Source organism: Protopterus annectens, chromosome 2.part0, assembly GCF_019279795.1.
Source record: "Protopterus annectens isolate FY-2018-M chromosome 2.part0, PAN1.0, whole genome shotgun sequence".
NCBI lineage: Eukaryota > Metazoa > Chordata > Ceratodontiformes > Protopteridae > Protopterus > Protopterus annectens.
The window spans coordinates 762,304,120-762,327,808 of NC_056728.1; the positions used below are offsets into that span (position 1 = coordinate 762,304,120).

Genomic DNA, 23,689 nt, shown 5'->3' on the forward strand with positions numbered 1-23,689 from the left:
GTATCTTCTGCAAGATTGTCTGATTGGGACAAGCAGGTATGCCTCTGAGGTCCAAAGTTACGAGCCAAGCCTTCTTGCCCAGCATGGGCAGAAGTTGCTGCAGTGTCAACATTTTGAATTTTGGAACGTCCAGAAAAGTATTTAGAGTAGACAGGTCCAGTACTGGTCTCCAGACTTTGTCCTTTCTGGGTACCAAGAAAAGTCTTGAGTAAAATCCTTGCCCCTGTTCATGCTGTGGTACTCTTTGAATAGCCCTGATGTTCATGAGAGATTAAATCTGCTTTTGTGCCTCTGCCCATTGATTGCGTGGCAGGTCTGGCATACCTTTTGCCCTTGGGAGGGTGTGAAAGTGGAACCTGTAGCCCTGAGAAACAATATTCAGTACCCATTTGTCCTAGGTGATCATGTGCCAATTTTGTGAGAAAAGTGCTAGTTTTCCCCCTGAGGGTGCTGCCAAAAGTTAAGGGCTTGGCATTGGTAGTGGGAAGTCATTGGGACTGTTTCCTATATGGTTGTGATTTGTCTTCTCCGCCTTTGGAGGCTGAAGCACCCCATTGTTTAGGTCTGTATGAGCCTTGGGACTGAGATCTGCCTCTAGGGCGTCTGTATCTGCCTCTTTGTGGCCTGTCTGACACTGGAAAGGACCAATTCTTAGAAGGCTAGTTCCTGCTAAATCTGGGTGGCTGAACCTGTAAGAAATCCTTTACTGTCTCCATTGATTTTGCTTTATCCTCCATTTTCTTTAACACCTCTTCCACCTTAACACCAAACAAAGTATCATGCTGTAATGGAGCATCCAATAATTTTGCTTTAACATGATCAGGCAGACTCCGTTTCTTTAACCAAGCATGCCTTCGAATGACAGAGCCTGTAACTGTGGCCCTGCAAGAAGCCTCTAGTGAATCAAAACCACATTGCAAAGTATGCTTTCCCACTTGTTCAGCTGCATGCAATAAATCCTGCATTTTCTTGTTTTCAGGACAATCAGAGTTTGTCAGCATTTTCTGTTTTAGCAGAGACATTAGGTATTGCTGATATTTAAGCATGTGAAACTGGCAGTTTAAAGCCCTTACAGCTAAAGTAGCAGAGGTGTAAACTTTTTCCCCCATCCATCCAGTGCTCTAGAATCCCTATCAGAGGGAACAGGGTTTCTAGCAGTGGAAGCCTTGACCCCTTTGGGATCCTGAGATCTAGTTTCCTGGGTCAGCAGCAGGGTTTTTATAAAGAAATTTATGTGAATCTGGAACCCTGTAGTACCTGTTTTAACTGGTGCAAGAGAATCAGGAGACAGACTGGACTCAGAAAACACATAATCTACAATGTCTAGCACAGGAGGAATAGCAAGAGGTCTGTGTTGAGACAATAAAAGAAAGTCTCTGAGCCTTTTCTTGGATTCTGAATAATCTTGGCTCTCCCAGTGGAAATGCTCCTTCATGGTGTGCAGGGATTCCCCAAAAGAATAGTCCTCAAGAGGAGAGGCTGAAGGGATAGATTCTTCAGCATTAGAGTCCTCATAGGGAGGAAGAGAATATCCCTGTTCTGAAGAGGAATCAGATGAAATAGAAACCTGGTCAGAGGAATCATTGTCAGTGTCTTGCCTAGGCCTTTTATCAGGAGGGGGATGGGAACCCCTGATCAAAGTAATTAGGTCCTCGGCCATTTTAAGCATCTGTTTCTTAGGCATGGATGACTGTCCAGGAGAATGCTGTACTTGTTACTTTGTCTTTAAAGGTGTTTTAGACTTTGCCTTGCTTGCTGAAGTGGTCTTGATAGAAAGCTGTTTAAGTCTGAAAACACCCTCAGAAGCCGATGCCTGCTCAGCGTCTCCAGACCCATCTGAGGGAATAGTTTCCGTAGGCCCAATACCTCCACATGGGAGTCGGAGGCGGCCTGTGGCTCTGAGGTAGCGGGTGTCAGGGGCTGTGAAAGCACCTCACTGAGAACCGACGACTGGCCTAGAAGAGGCTTCGTCGGTTTTGGACCTTGGATGCCTTTTTCTTTTTCCTTGCGCTTTTTATGAACTCTGGTCGTTGGCTGTTCCGACGACATTATATAGTTAAACCTTCGGCCAAAGTAATGGAAAGCAAAATCGAACAGACACTTAATAGTGCGTTGGTTAAATCTAGCACAAAACTGACAACTAGCAACGGCGTGGTCAGGGCCCAGGCAAAGAATACAGTAAGAATGAAAATCCTTATGAGGTATTTGCTTCCCACAAGAAATACAATTGGTAACTTTTACTGACATCGGACTGAAGCAAGAAAAAGTTTCCCCAACGGGGTACTTAGCTTTATTAAAGACTTCGGATCTGAAACTTAACTTCGAAAAACTCAGGAGTCGGCCGACCGGCACTTGCAAACTGCTTTTGTTTCGGGCACCGCGTGGCAAGAAAGACTGAAGAAAATGGTGTCAGCTGCATCTTATATACCCCTGGCGCACTGACGTCAGGGAAGAGGCGACAGCAACCGACGCCGGACCAAGACTTTGGAATTCAGGCTAACTGCGGGTAGCTTGCCAGCAGGATAACCCAAGTGTAATGACTGCAACAGTGAAACACGATGAACATCACTAAACTAGGTCCTTCTAACTAAAATAGAACTGGGGGGAAAAGAACAATAAGACTCGTACACACTCAAAATAGGAATAAAGTGTAAATTTTAGAATTTACTAAACAAGGTGAACAGAACCCCTTTCTGTTTGCAACACTAATAAAATTAGCAAGCGGAAAACCGCAAAAAGCTAAGACTTATGACTACTCAACACACAGCCTGAGTGCAAAAAAATGCCTACAATTACCAATATCTAATTATTAAACAAGAGAAACTGGCACACAGGATACCAAGTACTATAAAGCCAAAAGGCCAACTGTACTAAAAGAAATTGCACACAAACGGGCACATTAATAAACACCAACTATACTAACTTGCAAACTACACTAACAATGACTATACAATGTTATATAACACTATTAAAGGTAAGACAGGAGAATAATCCAAAAAATTTGAATAAACTTTAAATAAATTTGAAAAACTTAGCCAGAGCCAAGGAGAAGCACAACCGACCTCGTCGATGCGGCAAACGAGATCTGGGGATTGTACTGGTGCACCATGGGATAGATACCTACCTAGTCACGAGCCATCTAGAAGACTTCCAGCTTGCAAATAGGCAGAGTCGGATCCGAGGATAGGTTCCGATCCCATATGTAAGAATGAAGACTACAGAACATCAAATGAATTGGAATACCTTTCAAAGAAAGATGATGTTGGGAGATAACTGGGCCATGTTGTCACATACAACTTAAAGTAGGCCCAAGAAATACTTCCTAAAAATTAAATGAGCATAAGCTTGTTAGCAGTTTTGAAAGGTCAAAAGTAGCTGTGCAATTTAAAGTAGCATTAAAGCTTAATAAATGTAAGGTATAATTTCAGGAAGTAACGCTCATCATCACCAGGAAACTATTGAGATTTTAGCTATTTTCAGACAGTAGAAACTAAGATAGCTGTTGAGTCAAATAATTCTTTTCTTCTCCTTTTCTAAAGTTCAGAATTCTGTGAATGCAACTAACTACATTTTTTGTACCAGCATTTGAAAAAAAGGCCTATTCTTTAAGAAATTTCAGTACAGATAAATCCAGTAAAATGCTTACTGCCTTTTTGGAGTGTTCATATCATAAGCAGATGGAGCAGCTTTGATTTTCAATGACCAGATCAGGTACACTAAAAACCTAGACACATTTGGAAGACGTCAACTTAAAAAAAATAACTTTTTTGTTCATCTGCCACAACAATTATCACAAGTATTTTACCTGCTGTTTTTCCTTCATCTTTTTACTGGATGCATCTGCCTTCTTCTTTGCAGCATCGAGTTTTTGCTGTGCTTGCTTCAGTTCTTTCTCCCTTTCTGCTTCCGCGTTTTTCATTTTATCTTCTAGTACTTTGTACTTCTCTTCAGTCTTCTTCTGCACCTCTTTTGTCTTCTTCAACGTTTCTTCACTGTCATCTAACAGAAGAGTATAAGAGGATAGTGAATAATGTTTGATATTTTTGGTGCAACTGGAGTTTGGTAAACAAGTTGTATGAAGTAATTTGATGCTGTACTTCCATGAACCATATGCATAGAAATAGAACTTTCATGCAATGAACAAATCTTTGAAAAATTCTGCATGAAGAACCTTTGGCTAAATTAGAACCATTAGGAAATACAGTTAAAAAACATTAAGCAGTCCAAACTCCCTACACAGTCTTCCTTTAAAAGAATTAAAAAAAAGTGACAAAAAAAAGGACACCAAGTTGAAGAGCAGCCCCCTCCATTACAGGTTGTTCTGTTGCATGTTTGGAGTAACTGAAAAGGTTGAATACATTAGTTGATTTTAAGACACATGCAGACAATTTTTTTTTTTTACTCAAATAATTTTTATTTTGATGAAATAACACAATAATTTAATACATTCATAACATTCTATGAGCGGAGTACATTTTTCTGGCACTTCAGAATTGTGTACTGGTAATTGTTGTTTGACTAATTTTATATCATTGCTGACTTCAGAGTTGTGCACTGTTATTTTTGCTTCACTGTACAGTTTTTCAGATCTCTGCTGAAGGTGTTAGTTTTCTCATACCCAGCCTCCCTATTCCTGTCTTGTTGTTAAATTTGGAGGCTTTTGCAGTTGCCCGCCCCCATTGTAGATTTGATTTGGGACACTCCTCCCAGTCCCATCTCTTTACCTCATTCTACCTAATAGACTTCTTCTGCACTCGTTTTAAGTCATTTTTAATTTAATTGCATTTTTTAAACTGTAACATTGCTACATACTCAAGTGTGCTAGCTTGCACTGCATTTGAATTGTTTTACTGCTGTTTTAGCTACTTTTCTGTGTATGTATATATATATATATATATATATATATATATATATATATATATATATATATATATATATATATATATTAAAAAAAATACCTTTCCTGTAACTAGTGTAGTCCAGATTCAGATTTGCTGTATCCAGGACTGTATGTAAGCTTCTGAGCCCCCCCCCCCCCCAGCTATTCTGGGTTGGAAGGAAGCCTTCTAGCTTATCAGTGGGAGTGGTAAGCACTAGGTAACCTATCTACCACATAAGGAGTGGTTCTGGTCCAGAAATTGTAGTTACTGGCCGTTTGGGCAGTTTTTCCATCTCTCAACTTTCTGATTTAAAAACCCACATTTGCACTTGTTTCCCCCTTTCCTGTAACTAGTTTAGTCCAGATACCTATTTTTAGTTTTAGCACTTGAATTTGCTTATTCGTGATCAGCACTTGCTCAGAACTTGTAAGCACTAAATAACCTACTAATTACTACAGCACTCAACCTCCCTCATTACCTAGAGGAAAACAGTTTTGGCACTTACTTTCCTCACTTGCTTAGAGAAAAACAGCTTTTGTACTCACTTTCCTCACTTATCTAGAGGAAAATAGTTTTTTTATTCAGGCATGTCCAAGGGTCAGCTCCCAGTGTTCTCTCCTGTCTACCTGATGAATCTGGGCATCTTGGGGCAATGTAGAAATTGCCTCATCTACAAAGACAACCCTCCCCTCCTACCACCCAACACTACAACCTGTGAGAGATGCACTTATCTAGCAAAACTGGAGGTAAAGCTCTCTCCAATCAAGACTGAACTTGACAGTCAAGAAGAGAAGGTTGCACCACATCACATAGTCTCACTAAATCTACATCACCAAACTCCACACACAGAAACACAAAAACATTCGCGGAGGCTCTCAATAATAATCTGCTCAAGCAACAGAGACCTCCCAAAGCAGAAATGCAAGTAACCTCCACCTCCCAACACAACCCAAATGACACATAGCCCGCAGACTCAGTGTGCCACTCAACCACAGCCAATAAGGCAAAACAACATACCCAACACACTAGTCATAGGTGACTCTATAGTCAGGCGACTCTATAGTCAGGCACACTGATGTCTCACTCACCAGGCTAAACAAGAAGGTTACTGTCAGTTGTCTGTCGGGTGCCAGGATCCGCCACATAACCCATACACTCAGGTCACTCCACAACAAGTACAGATATGACTCTGTCATTGTCCATGTTGGTGTGAACAACCTGAGACGTACCATCCTGGACTACATGAAGAGAGACACGGAAGAGCTCTCCGATCTTGTAGCCCAGACAGGTATGACCCTAGCCCTGAGTAGCATTCTGCCATCACCCAAAATGATGCCGCAGTACAAGGACAAAATGATTGACTTCAACAATTGGCTAAGCTTCTGATGCCATTCTAAAGGGATCCAATATCTGTCTCTGCCTGGGATGACATGGTCGACAGACCATGATGCTTTGCCAGAGATGGCCTGCACCCGTCACCCCTGGGATTCCAGATACTGGCTAAGGTTCTTGCCGCCCCTATAGTGCCTTTTTTTAGGCAAGGTTCAAACGACAAATTCACCACCGTAACAGGAACAGGCAAGCAAAAACAGAGGGTGATGCTACTCAATGCTAGAAGTCTAAATCTCAAAATGCACTCACTCGAGGCACTCCTTAAAATGGAGAACATTGTTATCTGTGCAGTGACTGAGACCTGGTTCAAGGCTCCAGAGAGCACCCCTGCACTACCAGGCTATAACTCATACCACACTTCTCGGCCATGTAACCTGGACCGGAACACCAAAGGCGGAGGTGTGTCCATATTCATTACGGATATCCACACCTCCAGGCTAGTTGCTCAGCATAATGCAGCCAAGGTTATCCAAGTGCAACTAACTCTGGGCAAAACTGCAATCCAAATTGTAGCTTGCTAGAGATCACCCACCATGCCCCAGGATTCCCACTCCTCTTTTCTTGATGTACAGGAAAATATTAGGGTTCAACCAAATACCCTAATAATGGGCAATTTCAACTACCCCACCATTAACTGGGAAAACTACTCATGTACCAACTCCTTCGCTCTACGCTTTCTAGAATTCATAAACTCCAATGCCCTGGATCAGCTTATCCACACCCCCACCAGGGGCAACAATATCCTAGATCTAGTCATTACCAACATGAGTGACCGGTGTTCCACACCCGAAGATCCGACCATAAGCTAATTACCCTAGATATCCACATTCTGCCACCCACCCCCCAATTAAGGAAACCATGGTAAAAAAATTCTCCAAAGCCAACTTCATGCTTAAGACAGAAGTGGTGAACTTCATGACACCCATGCAGATGGACAATACAGTTACGACTACTGAATCCTACACAATTGCACTTTATAAGCACTTGCATGAGTGCATGGATTGTGCTATCCCAAACAGAACCAAGACGCTATCCTCCAAAAAAAGGAAGCCAATCTGGTGGTCCCCTGCCATAAACAAACTGTACAACAGAAGGAAGAAACTGTTGCAAAAGAGTGTAAAATCCCACGAGTGGAGAAGCTCTCTGGTCAGCCTCAGTAAGAAGCTGCGATCCTTGATAAAATCCTCCAAAGCTAGTTACAAAAACAAAATTGCCACTGATTCTAAAAACAACCACAAAGCATTATATAGCTATGTCAAGAATCTCAATGGCAACACTCAGATCTGCTCTGAGTTACCACACAATGGCACTAAATATACAGACCCAACTGATATTGCCAACATCCTGGCAGATAGATTCAGTGCTAACTTTACCCCCCTCTCACCCCCTAGAGCGCCCATCTCTATACCGGAAGAATGCAAAGATCCTGTAATCACGGCTGCACAAGTAAAAACCACACTCTCTGAAGCCAAGAACACAGCATCCATGGGACCAGACAACATCCCAGGCTGCGTTCTACATGAACTACAGAATGAACTGGCATCCCACCCGAGTACCATGTTCAATCATAGCCTCACCTCAGGCTTTGTGCCTGCTGAATGGCGCACAGCGTCAGTTATCCCACTCCACAAGGGGGGGAGCCACCATGGACCCCGGGAACTACCGCACCATTAGCCTGACGAGCCTGGTCTGCAAGGCCATGAAACTTATAAACAAAGACGCTGGTAATCTCCAAACTCTGGACCCCACCCAATTCGGGTTTGTAAAAGGCAGATCATGTCTCCTAAACCTGACAGACTTCTTTGAAGCAGTCACCAAAGCCGTAGACAAGGGTAAGGTGGTTCACACAGCCTATCTAGATCTTGCTAAGGCTTTCAACACCATCCCCCCACTCTGGAATTATAGATAAACTCACTAAACTAGGTATAAATCCCCATGTCACAAGATGGGTTGCCAACTGGCTCACTGACAGAACCCACACTGTGAAAGTAGCAGACTCCAAATCAGACTTCAAACCAGTGACAAGTGGAGTACCACAGAGTTCAGTCCTGGGTCCTCTCCTGTTTGATATCTACTTCACTGAAGTACAGGCTAACACAGAAGGTCTTTGGCTAACAAAGTTCGCATATGACTGCAAACTAGGAGCCATAATCAAAACTCCTAACGATATGGACATTCCACAAAAGGGCCTCACTGAGACAGATGCCTAGTGTCAAAGCCATGGCCTCAAGCTCAATGCCAAAAAGTGCATTGTCATCCTCTTTGGTAAAAACTCTGTACTCATGAACTACAACATAGGTGGTAGTATAGCTAACACCGAAAGTGTGATGAGACCTTGGGACACAGGTGGACAGTAGTCTCCCCTTTGATAATCACATTGACACAGTAGTCAGGAAATCCTTCTACGTGGCACACCTCATCACAAAAGGTTTCTCATCCAGAAAAAGAGAGGTCATTGTTCCCCTTTACTCATCACTCATTAGACCCATTAGAGTGTACAACGCCACTTTTGGTATGTACCTCACAAGACATCTACAACTGGAAAGGCCGCAGAAATACCTCACAAAGAGGATTACCGGCCTCAAAATGATGCCCTACGCAGACCATCTAAAAAAACTCCAGCTTTACTCCGTCGCATATCGCCTACTCAGAGGTGATCTCTGCCTAACATACAAAGCTATGTCAAACCCAGAGCTGTTGGACATGCTCCACTTAAATAAATCCCAATCCCTCCGAGCTACAAGCTCTAGGGACCTAAAGCTTGTCACCACAATAAACAGAACATGTCAGAGGGATAGATTCCTGTCCCAGAGACTTCCCATACCCTGGAATAAACTACCTATCTATATCAAACAAAGCTCTTCATTAGCACTCAAGAAAAATATTGATGATTGGATGGGAAATAGGAAATTCACCCCGGGGATCACCTCTGTCCCTCTGCTCGACAGTGGCACAGGAAAATCATTTTCTTGGGTGGCAAAAGCCAAGGTATCTTTTTGGCTGGGCTTGTATAGGCCCCAGGACCGATAGCCTACTACCTACCTATGAACCTATTCAATAACTATTTACATTATTTACATTCAGCCTGACAAAAAGGATTCAGATAAAAACATTTGTAGTTAAATAAGTTAATATATAAACTATGATAGTTAGGAAGAGTTTGGTTCCATCAGTAGGGTATCAATCATATTTCAAAAGTTTCCTCCACGGACTATTAACCAGTGGCTTAGGAAAAGTTCTTAATTCTTTAGTTCTTTTCTCCATTAGTATGCATTTCTTCAGTGATGATAGGAATTTCTCCATTGTGGGTGCTAAGAGTTCCATCTTCAAGTTATACATTGTCTGGCTATTGCTAACATTGTCCACAACAAATACAGGTCCATCTTTCTTCATATTATTACTATTAACATTCAATAAAATTAAGGACTGTCAAAAACAAATATATCAGCATAGATAGCTTGAAGAAATTTGTTACTCATTCCAATATAGTTTAATATTAGTACGGTGATAAAAAATATGAGACCAGTCAGCATTAGTGGACAGATGACATCTCCAACATAACTTGCTGTTTGAAGGGTTCATTTGAGAGTTTCTCAGGGGTCAAAAAGGATCTGTGTAGAAATTTCCAATGAAAAATCCTCCAGAATTTGTAAGAAGTTAGTTTAATTGAAAATAAAATGTTTGTTTTATCTTCCATTGATAATGATATTTGAAACCCTTTAGTTAGGTATTACCAGTAAGAATCTTTAGGAGCTGTCTTATAGACAAAGTGTTATATAGATGTGCTAATTCATTCTTAACATTGATATTATATAGAATTCCAAAAATCCAGTTTATAATGTTTGGTACGGTTTTGAAGGCTGCGTTATGAATTAGTCTACACAGATCGTTAGTGTATGCTGCGACACTCTGAAGACCCAACCAGTCATTAGGGGATAGGCCATAGATTGACAATATACTTTGTGTTCAAAAGCTTGTTGGTTTTCAATACATTGTAACCAACAATATAGGTTATTATTTTCCCATAAACTAAAAATCTCTGTGTGTTTTATCAGGGAGGATACAATTCTTTTGAATATCCAAGCTACCCCAGTACCAGTGAGATTACACATACACAACTCAGTTTAAACTGCAGCAAAAATTAGTTACTGCCAGAACGGCAAACTGCTGCTGACTGTAGCAGAGCAGGTGGAAACACACTGCAGAAATTTCATACAAAACATACCAGAAGAAAAGTCCTAAATAAATTAACTACAGATTTTAAATCAACCCCCCTCTGTTAAAGAAAATCAGGTTAACATTTTGCACACAGATTTAACAGATAAGCCACGTTCCTTTGCAATGTTTCTTTGAAAAAAAGGATAAGGGTGGCAGCCTCCATTTTAGTAAAACAGTCTGCCAGCTGCCTTTTTTGTAGAGTTATTTCACTGATTTACAAAGCAAAGATTTTCTTCCTGAAACAGGGTTTGCAGAGTTAATTGCCTTAACCAAAAACTATATTTGTGACACAGGTTATCTGAAAGGTGCCACATCCTGAGTCATATGTAGATTCAGAATACAACATAGTTGGAAACAAAGTGCAATGCTGAGGCTGACATGACAAGTTTCTCCTGCAAGGGTACTACCCTACTACTTTTCTAATTATTTTTAAATACAAGCAAAGGGATAAATATCCCCTTTGCATTTCACTATCAGGTAGGCTTCCACGTGAAGCATGGATTTTCTGAAATGACTTGTTTCAGAATAACCTGTATAATGGTTTGTTATATACTGGATGTCAAAAACAAAGCACACTAATAATAACCTCCATCTATTTTACTTGGCAAGTCACAGAAGTTGCTCCATTTGTGATCTAAATATGCCCATCTCAACTATGGTAAGGAGAGGGGCTCACTATAGATAGATAATTTCTTAAAGATAGAATGAAGAATTCTGCAACTCTCTTGGTGTACTGACATTATTCCAGCAATAATAAAGTCCAATCCCATGTAACAAAAGTGCTGCTGCTCTCTTAAAGGTATGAAGCTCTTCAGTACAAAATAACTCTGAGCCCCCCCCCCATACAAAAATCATTGATACAGCAAGCAAGCACTCCACAAGAGAACAAATCTGAGATTCTCCCCCTGACTTAACAATGAATGGTGTTTTTTACTTTGTTACACTAGAACAGAAGTACATCTGCCAGACCCAAAGACACTTCTTGAGTTTCTGCCATCATCCCACACCTTGTTTCAGGACAGGAACAGATACAACTGTAGCAAGAGTGCTATACCTTACAAAAACACTAGTTTCAAAGGAAAAGTACAGCTGTGCTATGTAAACTTACTATAAAAGTACATGTTTGAATAAATCCCTGCTGCAGTAGCCTTAGCTTCATAGGTTATATTCTTCCAAGGACATAACATCCAGCTAGTCTTCCAAAGCCTTGGCTACATTCCACAGGCACCCAGACGTCATGAGCTCCTGAGAGAGAAAAATCAGGAGTCTGGGCACCAAAAACTTAATGACTTTCTTGCAAACAGAAAATGAGGTGGCTATGGTCCCAATTAAAAGGTACATGCCAAGTATAATCATAGAGATCTTCATTCTAGCAATAAAACAAAGAAAGGAGGATGGAGACAGCAAACAGCTACTGCAGTAATTTATTTGAACATCTATTATGGTAATTGTACTACACAATTATACTATGTTCATTCATGAAATCATGGCTGCAATAGCCTTAGCTTTAGGAGTAGAATACCAAAGCTTATAAAGATTGGGAGGAGGAAAGAGGAGTACAGGAGCTCCTGGAGAATGGTCCTAGCAAAGACCATCTTAGACCTCGAAAAGGCTTCTAGTTTATAGGGTTATATAAAGATATGCACAGTGGGACAAGCAACTGTCATTAGAATACTTCTAGAGTCCACTCCTTTCCAAAAAGCTAAAGGAGCCAAGGCCCTGGTAGAATGAGCATTGACCCTGCCAGAAAGTGTATTTTTATGAATGGGGACAAAAAGTAAAAGCAGAGACAACCATCAGGAAAAAGTCTGCTCTGACAATGGTTGACTTTTTGTTACCTTCATAAGAAATAAACAGCTGTTCAGTTTTCTTGAAAGATTTAGTTCTATCAAGATACGATTTATTTACATTTGGTTACTGGGATAGTCTCAGCTGGGCAGTGCCCCTTTTCAGCAGAGGCAGGAGAGGAAATCTCCAAATTGCAAGTTAATTTTCAGTGTAATATAATCAGGATAAAACGGGAGAACTTTCAGTTAGATACATTTAAAGAAGAGATGACACCTCAGGTATAATGGATTATCTTGAGTATAAAGTTCTTGCTGTAAAAGGCAAGTTTACTATTTAGAGATTTAAGACTAGTGTTATTACTTCAACACACTGAAGAAAGTTCCACCAGTGAAATGCTAGCATGGTGGAGAATACTAACAGTAGCAGGGGTTGGGGCGTAACAGACTTTAAGCAACAAGAAGTAGGGAAGGGATGTGGGGAAGGAATGGCTGACAGGAAAGAGGGAGAGTAAGGGGGAGAAAACTTGAAGACAGTATCAATAGATGACACTAGATTTTGTTGTATAAATTATGAATAATGCATTATATTGAGCAGAGTTATCTGTGAACATCCAGAGTATGAAGAATCCTCTTCTCCCTCATTTTAAGACTCTGGAAAGAAGATATGAAGATGGATGGTTTGACTCAAAGTAAACTCTGATACCACTTCAGGCGTAAAAGATTTGTTTTCAGTGAAACCCTGTCTTTATGGAATACCAACTAAGGTTGCTCTAGCATAATAGCTTGCAACTTGTACTCTTCTTGCAGATGTCAGAATAATAAGTAACACTGGTTTTCAAGTAATGAAAGAAAGATGTCAGAATAATAAGTAACACTGGTTTTCAAGTAATGAACCTCAAAAATCAGCCTGAAGAGCTGGTTCAAAGGGAGCCAATGTTCATTTTTCCAAAACATAATTACGATCCCAGAGACATCTGTTTTCTAGACATAAATGCAAAACCCTTTTCAAGAAAAGGGTAACAAGAGACTGTGTTGAATGGGGAGAGATGAAAATCAACAAACTAGTATGAAAGACCAGTGGATAACAGCTTAAACAAATATTACAGATACAGTGGTATAGAAGACCTCAAATGGACCTAGCTCTTAGTATGGCACCAAGGAAAAAGTTGTAACCTGCTGCATGTCCTCAGAAAAAAACAAATGTACCTAAAAAGTATCAAAATGGAAGCATCCAAGCAGTCAGTTGCAACTGTTTCTGGCTGGGGTGTACCAAACAACCTCTGCCTTGTGTGAATAGATCCATTTTGTGAGGAAGCTTGTGGTAATGGCTATTGACAAGTTCCATAAAAAATAACCTTTGTTGTCTAATGCCAGGAAGGAGTCTCCACAATAATTCTTGGAGTCATTCTGTATCTTTAAAATGACTCTGTCGGCGGAAAGGATGGAAATGCATACTGGAAGGAACATTCCCATCAAAGGGAATGAAAAAGCATTGGTTTTCCAGGTCTGTTTGCAAGGAATCCTGCAGCAGAATTTCTTTAAGTGTCTGTTTTGAAAGGAGGCAAATTAACCTACTTGAGGAGTTTCCTAAAATTAGATTAAATCCTGGAAGGCCCCCACTGTTCAATTTCCATTTGTGAGGGTCTGCCCTGGTTCTCTCAGCTTGTCTGCTACATTTTGCTGTGACACAATGTAGGATGCTGGGGGGTTAGACCATGGGAAATTCTGGTACCTCCCTGTTAACGTGCCACAAGACTGTGGTGTTGCCTGTAATCATTTGAAAAAGTCTACAGGACAATAGATGATATAGCAGAGCGCATTTATTACTCACATCTTGATGTGCGTGTTTTGGTCTGTCTGTCTTGTTTGTTCATAGAACCTGCAACTTTCACCCCAACAGACATAGTACTTAATGCAAAATAGAATAGCTGTGCAAAATCTTACCATAACCATAAATATTCTTCTCTTCCATGTTGCAGTATTCATAACATGAGGGATTCTCTGCCTAGGTGACCCGAATGTCTGGCCAGTATACAAAAGACTTACTGCAAGGTACGAGGGATGTCTCATGAAGGCAGCAGGAAGCATAAGCCATAAAAGCTACTTTTGCATACACCATCCTTCAGAACTACATGCCCAAGTCAGAACACCAGTCCAAGGATAAAAAGGAGATGAAAACTATCATCCAGAGAAATACAAGGATCAAGGGGGGAGGAGGGGGGAAGAGAATACTGGAACATGGAAGAGGAGGAGGACATCTATGCTTATGGTAAGATTTTACACAACTATTCTATGTCCTACTCCCATGTTGCAGTATTCATAACATGAGGGAGAGTACCAAAGCTCTTGAAAGGGAGGATGGAATAGAGATACTCCCCACAAAACAGCACAGGATTGCCCTGGCAACCCTGCTCTGGACCTGGAGATGGCATCCAGCTTGCAATGTTTGGTAAAGGTGTGGACAGAAGACCATGTAGCTGCCTCCAAGATGGAAGCAATGTCCAACTACTTCAAAAAGGACCCAAATGAAGCAACAACCCTAGTGGAATAAGCTTTCACCAAGGAAGAAAGTTTTACCATGGAAAAGATAGCAGAAAGAAATGGCCTGAGAAATCCATGAAGAGATGGTCTGTTTTGACACAGGCTTTCTCAGCGCCCTGGAGGTAAAGGAAAAAAAAGTTGGTCTGATTTCCTAAAGGACTTTGTTTTATCCAGATAAAATCTGAGTTGTCTATGCACATCCAAAGTATGCAACACCCTTTCATTGGAATTTTGAGGTGAGGGAAAGAAGGTACGTAAATTAATAGATTGGTCAAGGGACAAATCATTAACCACCTTGGGCATGAAAAAGGGGTCGGTATGCAGAGTCCCTATCTTTGTGGAAAATGAGGAAAGGTTGAGATATCATTAAAGCTTGGAGTTCAGAAACTCTCCGAGCAGAAGTGAAGGACACCAGCAGCACAGTCTAAGTGCAATACTTTAAGGAAGCAGTGACAGCAGGCTCAAAAGGAGCTTGGGTGAATTTTTCCAATACAAACTTCAAATCCCAGGGTGGAGGAACAGGTTTTCTGGGAGGTCTGATATGGACGGCTTTAAGAAAAAGCTTAATCTCTAGCCTAGACACCAAGGGAGGGGATAGAGACAGATGTGCAGAAATGGCAAATAAGTGGGCTTTTACAGAAGAAAAAGCCTATCCGGCCGTAAGCAATTCACACAAGTAAGATAAAACTAGAGGGATATCCACTGAAAATGGCTCTAGCTGTTTCTTTAGACACCAGATGGAAAACCTCTTCCATTTGGACAAGCAGGAGCTCCTAGTATTAGGTTTTCTGGCCTACTGCAGGACTAGAAGCACGTCCTCACAGAAAAGGTGCTGAAAAGGGATTAGAAGCCCATCACCCAGAGAGTTAGGTTCAGGGTTTAATGTGGGTGAATGCGTGACCTCTTTTCTTGTGTGAGGAGTTCTACCCTGTGAGGTAACTTGTGATGACTGCTTTTGGCTACATGCAGAAGAGAGAACCAGTGCTGTCCTGGCCAAAAGGGGGGGGGTCACCAACAAGATTTTTGGTATGTCTTACTGAATTCTTCAGCAGAAATTTCTGAACAAGTGGGAAAGGGGGAATGCATAAAGAACATATCCTTCCAAGACATTGAAAGGGCATCCACCTTCCACACCACAGAACCTGGGACTATGACACAAAATTGTGGAAGTTGTCTGTTCGGAGGGGAGGCAAAAAGATCTATCTGAGGTGTACCCCACTGGTGGAGAACATCCAGACACAACCCTGTGGAGCATCCATTTGTGGGATTGGGTCATGGAATTGCTTAGAGAGTCTGCCAGAACATCTTGAATTGAAGGAATGTAAACTGCTTGTAACTGGACATACCAAAGGACTGTGGTGTTGTCTGCGAAGAGCTTCAGGGGGCCTGGGCGAAAAGAAGATTGGAAAGCTTCAAGAGCAAAAATTAAAACCCTCATTTCTCTGATGTTTGTGTGTTCCTTCCTTATAGAGGGGGACTAAAGACCCTGAACCTTCAGGTTTCCCAAAGTTGCTCCAAAGGCCAAAACAGAGAACTATAAATGAGATGAAGCAACAGAAAAATGTTAAGTATTTCCTGAAAATGGAGCTATGAAGATATGCATCTTTGATGTCCAGAGAAAACAGAAAGGCCAGAGACAGTAAAAATGGGAACAAGGTTTGGAGGCAGAGCATGCAAAATATGGGAACCTGAAGAAAGAGGGTGAGGTGAGACAGGTCTAGGATGGGTCTTCCAAGGGGCATCCTTCTTGGGAACTAGAAACATCCTTCAGAAAAAACTTCTTCCTATTTGCTGGGAAAGGACTTCCAGAATGGTTCTATGTAAAATCAAGTCCTGAAGTACATGAGGGAAGAGAGAAAGCTGGTCCTGAGGGGGTTGACGGATATCCATGAAGGCTGGAATGGTCTGCAGGGAATCCCAAAAGACTGCCAAAGCTCAGTACACTCCCAAAAAACATGTTCCCAGCTACCTCTTTCTTGCCCATCACACCTCCAACATTTGCGATCCATCTGAAAAAGAATTCTTTGTAGTCTACTTGGGGTATAAAAATACCTGTGTAAACACTTCCAGACAAAGATCCTAAAACTTCTAGACTTTGTTGCATATTTGGGAGATACACATATATCCCCCCATTGTCTCTTTGTGAATTGCTTATTTAATCTCTTTCCCAATCCTTTCTAAGCTGTTCTGATTGTTTCTTATAATCATCATGGATATTTTATATGCTTTACTAATTATTCCTTTTTAACGCAGCTTCTGTTCTAGCTTCTATTAAAAACTCTACCAATGCTGGTCTTTCATTTAGGAGCCCCCTATTTCTTTTTACCTATAATCCGACACCAATCCTTGACAGGGAAGGCAATCTCTAACCTGGAATCCAAATAAATTCTTGGCCTCTTCCCATTTTATTACCTTTCCCTTTCTAGTTATTTGCTCCCAATATCATGGCTCCTTTGCCAGTTTTCTCCAATAAATTCTATCCCCCTCTTGCCTATTATCTGTATCCCTGACCACAGGCAACCCTATCGGCAAAATCTCTTCTCTCCATTCTCATGCTGGTTTGGTTCTTAGAATACTCCCTGCTATTTTATGAATACTCTGTATGATTTTGGTTGTTCTCCTTAAGAGTCTGCATCCAAAATCCCACTCTCTCCTTATTTCTTGAGCTTCCTCCATGTCAGCATCATTCGTTTTCATTTTGAATTATAGTTCTCTGCTTGTGCTATGTACAAGTCTTAACTGTGTTGCTCTAAAATACTCCCTCAAATTACGTAATCCTAGTCCACCTTGTTTTACCGGTAGAAATCATCTTATCCTACTTGACCCCTTGCCGTCTTCCCTACCCAGATAAAATCCTTCAACTCTTTTTTAATTGCTATCCACAACTTCTCCTCCAGTTGATAAAATTATGCCTGACCCGTTTAATAAGACTAAAGTGACTAAAAACATTTTAATGGCTTGTATCTTAGTATCCATATAACAAAGCTTCCCATTTCGCAATTTTTGTATTATCTTCTGTTTAATCTCTTCACACATATCCACAGCTGCTACCAGAGTCATTTCTAATCCATACTCCTAAATACTTAATTTTATCATGTCCCCATGAATACAGATACTGTTTGACAAATCCATGTGCGAGTACATAATTTACTGCTATTGCCTTTGTTAGCTTCATTAATTTTGTATCCTGAGAAGATCTGAAAGTATCATAAAATGTTGCACAACACTAAGGTCCCTTTCTGGTTTTGTCATGTACAAAATAATATCGTTGGCAAATAAAGCCAGCTTTTCCTGACTACCATACTGATTATATCCTTGAATTTCTGAGTCCCTTATTTTATTTGCCAATGGTTCTAAATATAATGCAAACAAAGGGGAAGCAGACAACCCTGCCTGGTTCCTCTACTCAAGCAGAAATTATCAGGGAGGACCTCATCCACTTTAATTAGTGCCTCCAATCCCTCACACGGTGGATATAAAAAGTGTACACACCCCTGTTAAAATGTGAGGTTTTTGTGATATAAAAAATGAAACCACAATAAATCATTTTAAAACTTTTCCCACCTTTAATGTGACCTATAACCTGTACAATTCAATTGAAAAACAAATCTGTTAGGGGGAAAAAATATAAAAAAACATACAATAAGCTGATTGCATAAGTGTGCACACCCTTAAACTAATACTTTGTTGAAGCACTTTTTGATTTAATTACCTGGCATTTTAACACAGGTCTGTACACTTTTTATATTTACTGTATATTCTTCTAATCAACCTTATAATTATATTAGAGAAAGCAAATACTTCCATTGCCCTGCTTTATGAAGTCCCAGTCTACTCTATAAAATGCTTTCTCTGCATCAAGACCAAACAATAAAAGTGGTACTCGCATTCTGCCTCCCTCTATTTCATCAATGTTCTGTTAATACTGTCAAATGTTTGCCTCCCCTCCACAAAACCACACTGATCCATATCTATCAATTTTGATATCACTTTAGCCATTATAGACAAACACTTTATAATCATGGTTTTAGTATTGAAATGGGCTTGTATGAAGCTGAATCCGATGATCTTTAGGTATTACTATTACCACCGCCTTCTTCCAGGATGCTGGTACTTCTCTTAAAATACTGAAACAAAACCTTCCAGATCTTTATCAGTTTTTTTTCCCTCCTAAATTCCAATCTTCCACAGGAATACCATGTGTGCCTGGGGACTTTCCTGTAGATTGGAAATACGTAGACATTTTTATCTCATCCCTTACTATCCTAACTAGTAGTAATTGAGCCTCATCTACCTTTAACTTTGGCATATTTAATTCTTCCATAAACATTTTCATATGTACCTTTTTTTTTTATTTCCATATTTCCCTGCTTTATACAAATTTTTATAAAATTTCTGAAATATTTCTAATACTTCTACTGGGTCTCATGTTATCTTCCTTGTTATAGGCTCCCTACACTTGGTGACTGCCCTTTCCACTTTTTGTTGCCTGAGTAGTTGTGCTAGAAGTTTTTGTGCTCTAGAATTATTATCAAAAAGTTGCTTAACAATAATCTTTCTAAACTCGTGCATATTATCGAAGTAATCCCTTATTTTCTGTTTAGCATTCTGCAGTTGCTCTTTTTCTTGTTCTGAGAGATTCCCCCTATTTTGCAATACTTTAACATTTGTCAATCCTTCTAAATTCTTGTTACTGTTTAACCATATCTCCCTTTCTTTTATTTCCAACCTAGTTTTAAATTCTACTTTTACTTTATCCTAGTCCTTAGCTATGTTTTCAGAAGATAAATCTATCTTCTCTAGAAGCTCCTGAATTAATTCCACAACCCATTCCTTAAATTCCTCTCTAACAGATAGGTGGGGAAAGACAGTGTCACTTTCATTTCATTATCTTGAGTTTTTATTGTAGTTATTATTATTGCACGATCTGAAAATAGCGCTCTCTATGCATTTCCAGCCTATTTTTACATAGAGAAAAATACGCGTTTCAAGACCTTCAATTACACGTTTCTGTGAGATATAAAATCTATCTAGCCTAGCCCAGTTTTTGTATCTTGGTGAGTAATACGTAAATTCGCTTCAAAATCTTAGCACCAAATTCACATATTCCATGCCAAACATTTTCATAAATTTCTTCAAAAATCTACCCTTCCTTGTTATATTATCCCTTCTAGGCCCCCAGACACATCTTCACTGTCGCAAACCAAATTCCAGTCTCCACCTGTAATATTCCTTGCTGAACACTTTCTTCCATAAATTTCCTAAGCTACATTACAGCAGTTTTGGGGGGGTGTAAATGCATGCCAGTGTAATCCTCCTCCCTAGCCAGTAGCCCCTTAGTACTACGCATCTTCCATTATCTTTTTATCCCTCTTCTATCACTATTGAAGCTCCTCTTGCAATTATACTCCTCTTTTCCTTTACCCCAAATATTCTGCTGAATAACCATCCTGAAAACCTTTATCATATTCACACGTTCAGTTCTTCCCAGTGCGCCTCCTGTAGAATAGCTATTTGCACTCTACATTTTTTAATATAGTTCACTACTATTTATTTTTCATATTTATCTGTAAGACCATTTAGACTGAAACGCATTTCAGAAAGCACCGTTTTCTTACATAATTACCACCTTTTATATGTAGCTGCTCTTTTGCTAAATAACTAGTTCAACTTTTATGTTACATGTATATACTGTTTGGCAGGTTGGTCATTTATACAGTTGTTTCATGTCATATCCATTTGCGCCTATGTCACATCTTACATAACTTTTTTTTTTTTTTTTTAAAGCCCTCAAACAGAACCCCCTCCCAAAAAAAACCCTCCTAAAACTTATGAACTTTACAACAACACACAAAACTATATACATCTTCAAATTTTGAAGTTTTTACTTCCTAATAAGAACATGTGCTCTAAGTTGATAGCTACACAGACAGGCTAAAGTTAACCAAAAATAAAGGTTAGTCATGCTAAGACGCATGGTACAGTCTATATAACTCTATAGTTGAGAAAACACTAGAATGCTTTCAGTAAATACTTTCTACAAGCCATTTCTCTATCAAATTTTCTTCTAGTGACATGCAAAAACCAGACATGAAACTGCTAAGGGTACCTTGTTTATCAGAAAAGCCTTACAATATTCAGTATTGTTTTTCATTTATATGCTTTGTAATAAACTTGTTACTTGATAATGCCTAGGGTTTGTACCCAGTTGTTTCCCTATGCAAGCATGGGAAAAATCACACTGATTTTTCTTTCGTCATACTCTCTTAACCAGACCCTTCCGCTCTCCCCTCATCTCCTCATTTTTTTTATTGCAGTCCCTACATTTCCTCAAAACTGAGCAAAGAAAAGGAGAGAAGGGTGAACAAGAAAAAACAAAAGCACCTGCTTATATTAGTATCCCCAAAGCATTTAAAAAACTGACAGAACTTTAAAAAAACCCGAGAGAACTTTAACTTCAAGTTTAACTGGCTTTGTATCACCTTTAAAGCGGTCACACCTGGGAAAAATGGATTGTTTTCAGGGAACATTCTGTCCTAGTCAATTTCTGTTTTTTTTCCTTCTTTTCCCCTCAGTCAATCCACTTCCACTAGACTGTCTCCAGTTTCTCTATCAGATTGTCTCCATGGAGGCATGAAGACCAGCTGCAGAAATGCTACTTAGTACACATATTTGATAGGGCTAGAAAAAAAAAAAACATTACAATAGTCAATATTCTGTTTTCATTTACTTGCTCTTTGTTTTAAAACAAAGGTCCTTAATCAGTTATTTCCCCATACAATAATTTGAACTCTGTCATGTCCCATTAACAAAGGTCCCTTTTTCCTTTTTTTGTTGTTAATCAATACATTGCCTATGTTTCTCAAAACTGCACAAGAAAATGAGAAGGGAGAAAAGTAAAAACACCTGTTTACAATCCCCATCACACCAAAAAAATAGCATGCAAAGAAAACCATGCAACACAGATACAATACTATTAAGAAAAGAAAGCGTTTTCTTTACTTACAGGGATTCTCCCCTCTCTTCCCCTCCCATTAATGACATGCAGTAGGGCATATACCACACAGCAAACAAATTTTGAAGTCCAATATTTCCTGATTTTCTTATGCTGTCATATTTCACAAATATAATTAATGCACTGTAATCCCACATTAGGTTAAGTTACCGATTTTATTACTGTTCTTCTCAATCATCCAAATCCTGTCTCCGTTTCATTTCCGACATACTCTCGATTCTTCTAGTCAACTCTCATGTTCCCTTCCTTCTCTCCAACATTTTCAATTGAAATACTGGAAAATGTTTCACAGGTGCAGTCACTCTGTGGTCTTTATTACCAGAGGAACGAGAAGCTAAAGCTTCTCCTGTTTACCAGCTTAGTTTTTGTTGGACAAACTTTTGTATTTCCTCCTTAGTATGCACTTCATCAAAAAATTATTTTGTCCCTCTAGGAAAGAATATCTTGAAGACAGCTGGATACAGCAGTTTGAATCTCTCAAAAAACACCATACCTAACACACTTGTAATAGGTGATTCCATAGTCAGGCAAACAGATGTTCCTCTCACCAGGCTGAACAAAGAGAAGGTCACAGTCAGCTGCTTGTCGGGTGCCAGAATCTGCCACATTAGCCACGCACTCAGGTCACTCCATGACAAGTACAAATACGACTGTCACTGTCCATGTTGGTGTGAATAACCTGAGATGTACCTCCCTGGGCTACATGAAAAGGGACATAGAAGAACTCGCTGATTATGTAACCAAGGTAGGTACGACCCTAGCCCTGAGGAGCATCTTACCATCACCAAGAATGATACTGCAGTACAAGGAAAAACAATGATAAATTTCAACAATTGGCTAAGTTTCTGGTGTTATTCAAAGGAGATCCAGTATCTGTCTGCCTGGGATGACATGCTTGACAAGCCTCGATGTTTCGCCAGAGATGGCTTGCACCTGTCATCCCTGGGATTCAGGATACTGTCAAAGGCTCTTGCCACCCCCACAGTGCCTTTTTTAGGCAAGGCTCAAAGGACAAATCCACCGCCGTAACAAGTGCCAGTGACAAAAAACTGAGGGTCATGTTGCTCAACGCTAGGAGTTTAAACTTCAAAATGCACTCTCGAGGCACTCCTCAATATGGAGAGCATCGATATTTGTGCAGTAACAGAGACCTGGTTCAAGGCTCAAGAGAGCACCCCAGCTATACCAGGCTACAACGCATATCACACATTTCGGCCACAAAACCTGGACCGAAATACAAAGGGAGGAGGAGTATCCATATTCATCAAGGATAATCACACCTCCAGACTGGTTGCAAAGTATGATGCCTCGGAGATCATCCAAGTGCAACTTACAATGGGCAAAACTGCAATTCAGATTGTAGCTTGCTACAGATCACCATCCCTGACCCAAGACACCCACTCCTTGTTCCTTGAGATACTGGAAAACATGAAGGTCCAACCGAACACCCTTATACTGGGTGATTTCAATTACCCAAACATTAACTGGGAAACCTATGGAAGCACTAGTACCTTTGCTCAGCGCTTCCTTGAATAAACTCAAATGCCCTGGACCAGCTTATTAGCACCCCCGCAAGAGGTAACAATATACTGGACCGGGCTATCATCAACATGGGAGATAAATGCTCCACACCTGTGGTAAACTCCTTATTGGTCAGATCAGACGATAAACTAATCACTCTAGATATCCACATACCACCCTCACCCCCTTCCCAGGGAAACCATGGTAAAAAACTTCTCCAAAGCAAACTTTATGCTACTCAAGACAGAGCTGGCAAATTCTGTTACTCCCACGCAGAATGTAAACATGATTGAATCTGCTGTATCCTACACAAAAGCACTCTACAAGCAATTACA

General features: G+C 40.2%; 1 protein-coding gene across 1 annotated transcript in view; it reads right to left on the reverse strand.

Annotated features, from left to right (window-relative positions):
- SMC2 (structural maintenance of chromosomes 2) overlaps positions 1–23,689 on the reverse strand; it is a 1,579,182-nt gene that overhangs the window by 238,051 nt on the left and 1,317,442 nt on the right. Inside the window, exon 20 of the mRNA XM_044060351.1 lies at positions 3,806–3,999. Coding sequence (XP_043916286.1) covers positions 3,806–3,999 — 194 coding nt within the window. The remainder of the gene's footprint in view (positions 1–3,805; positions 4,000–23,689) is intronic.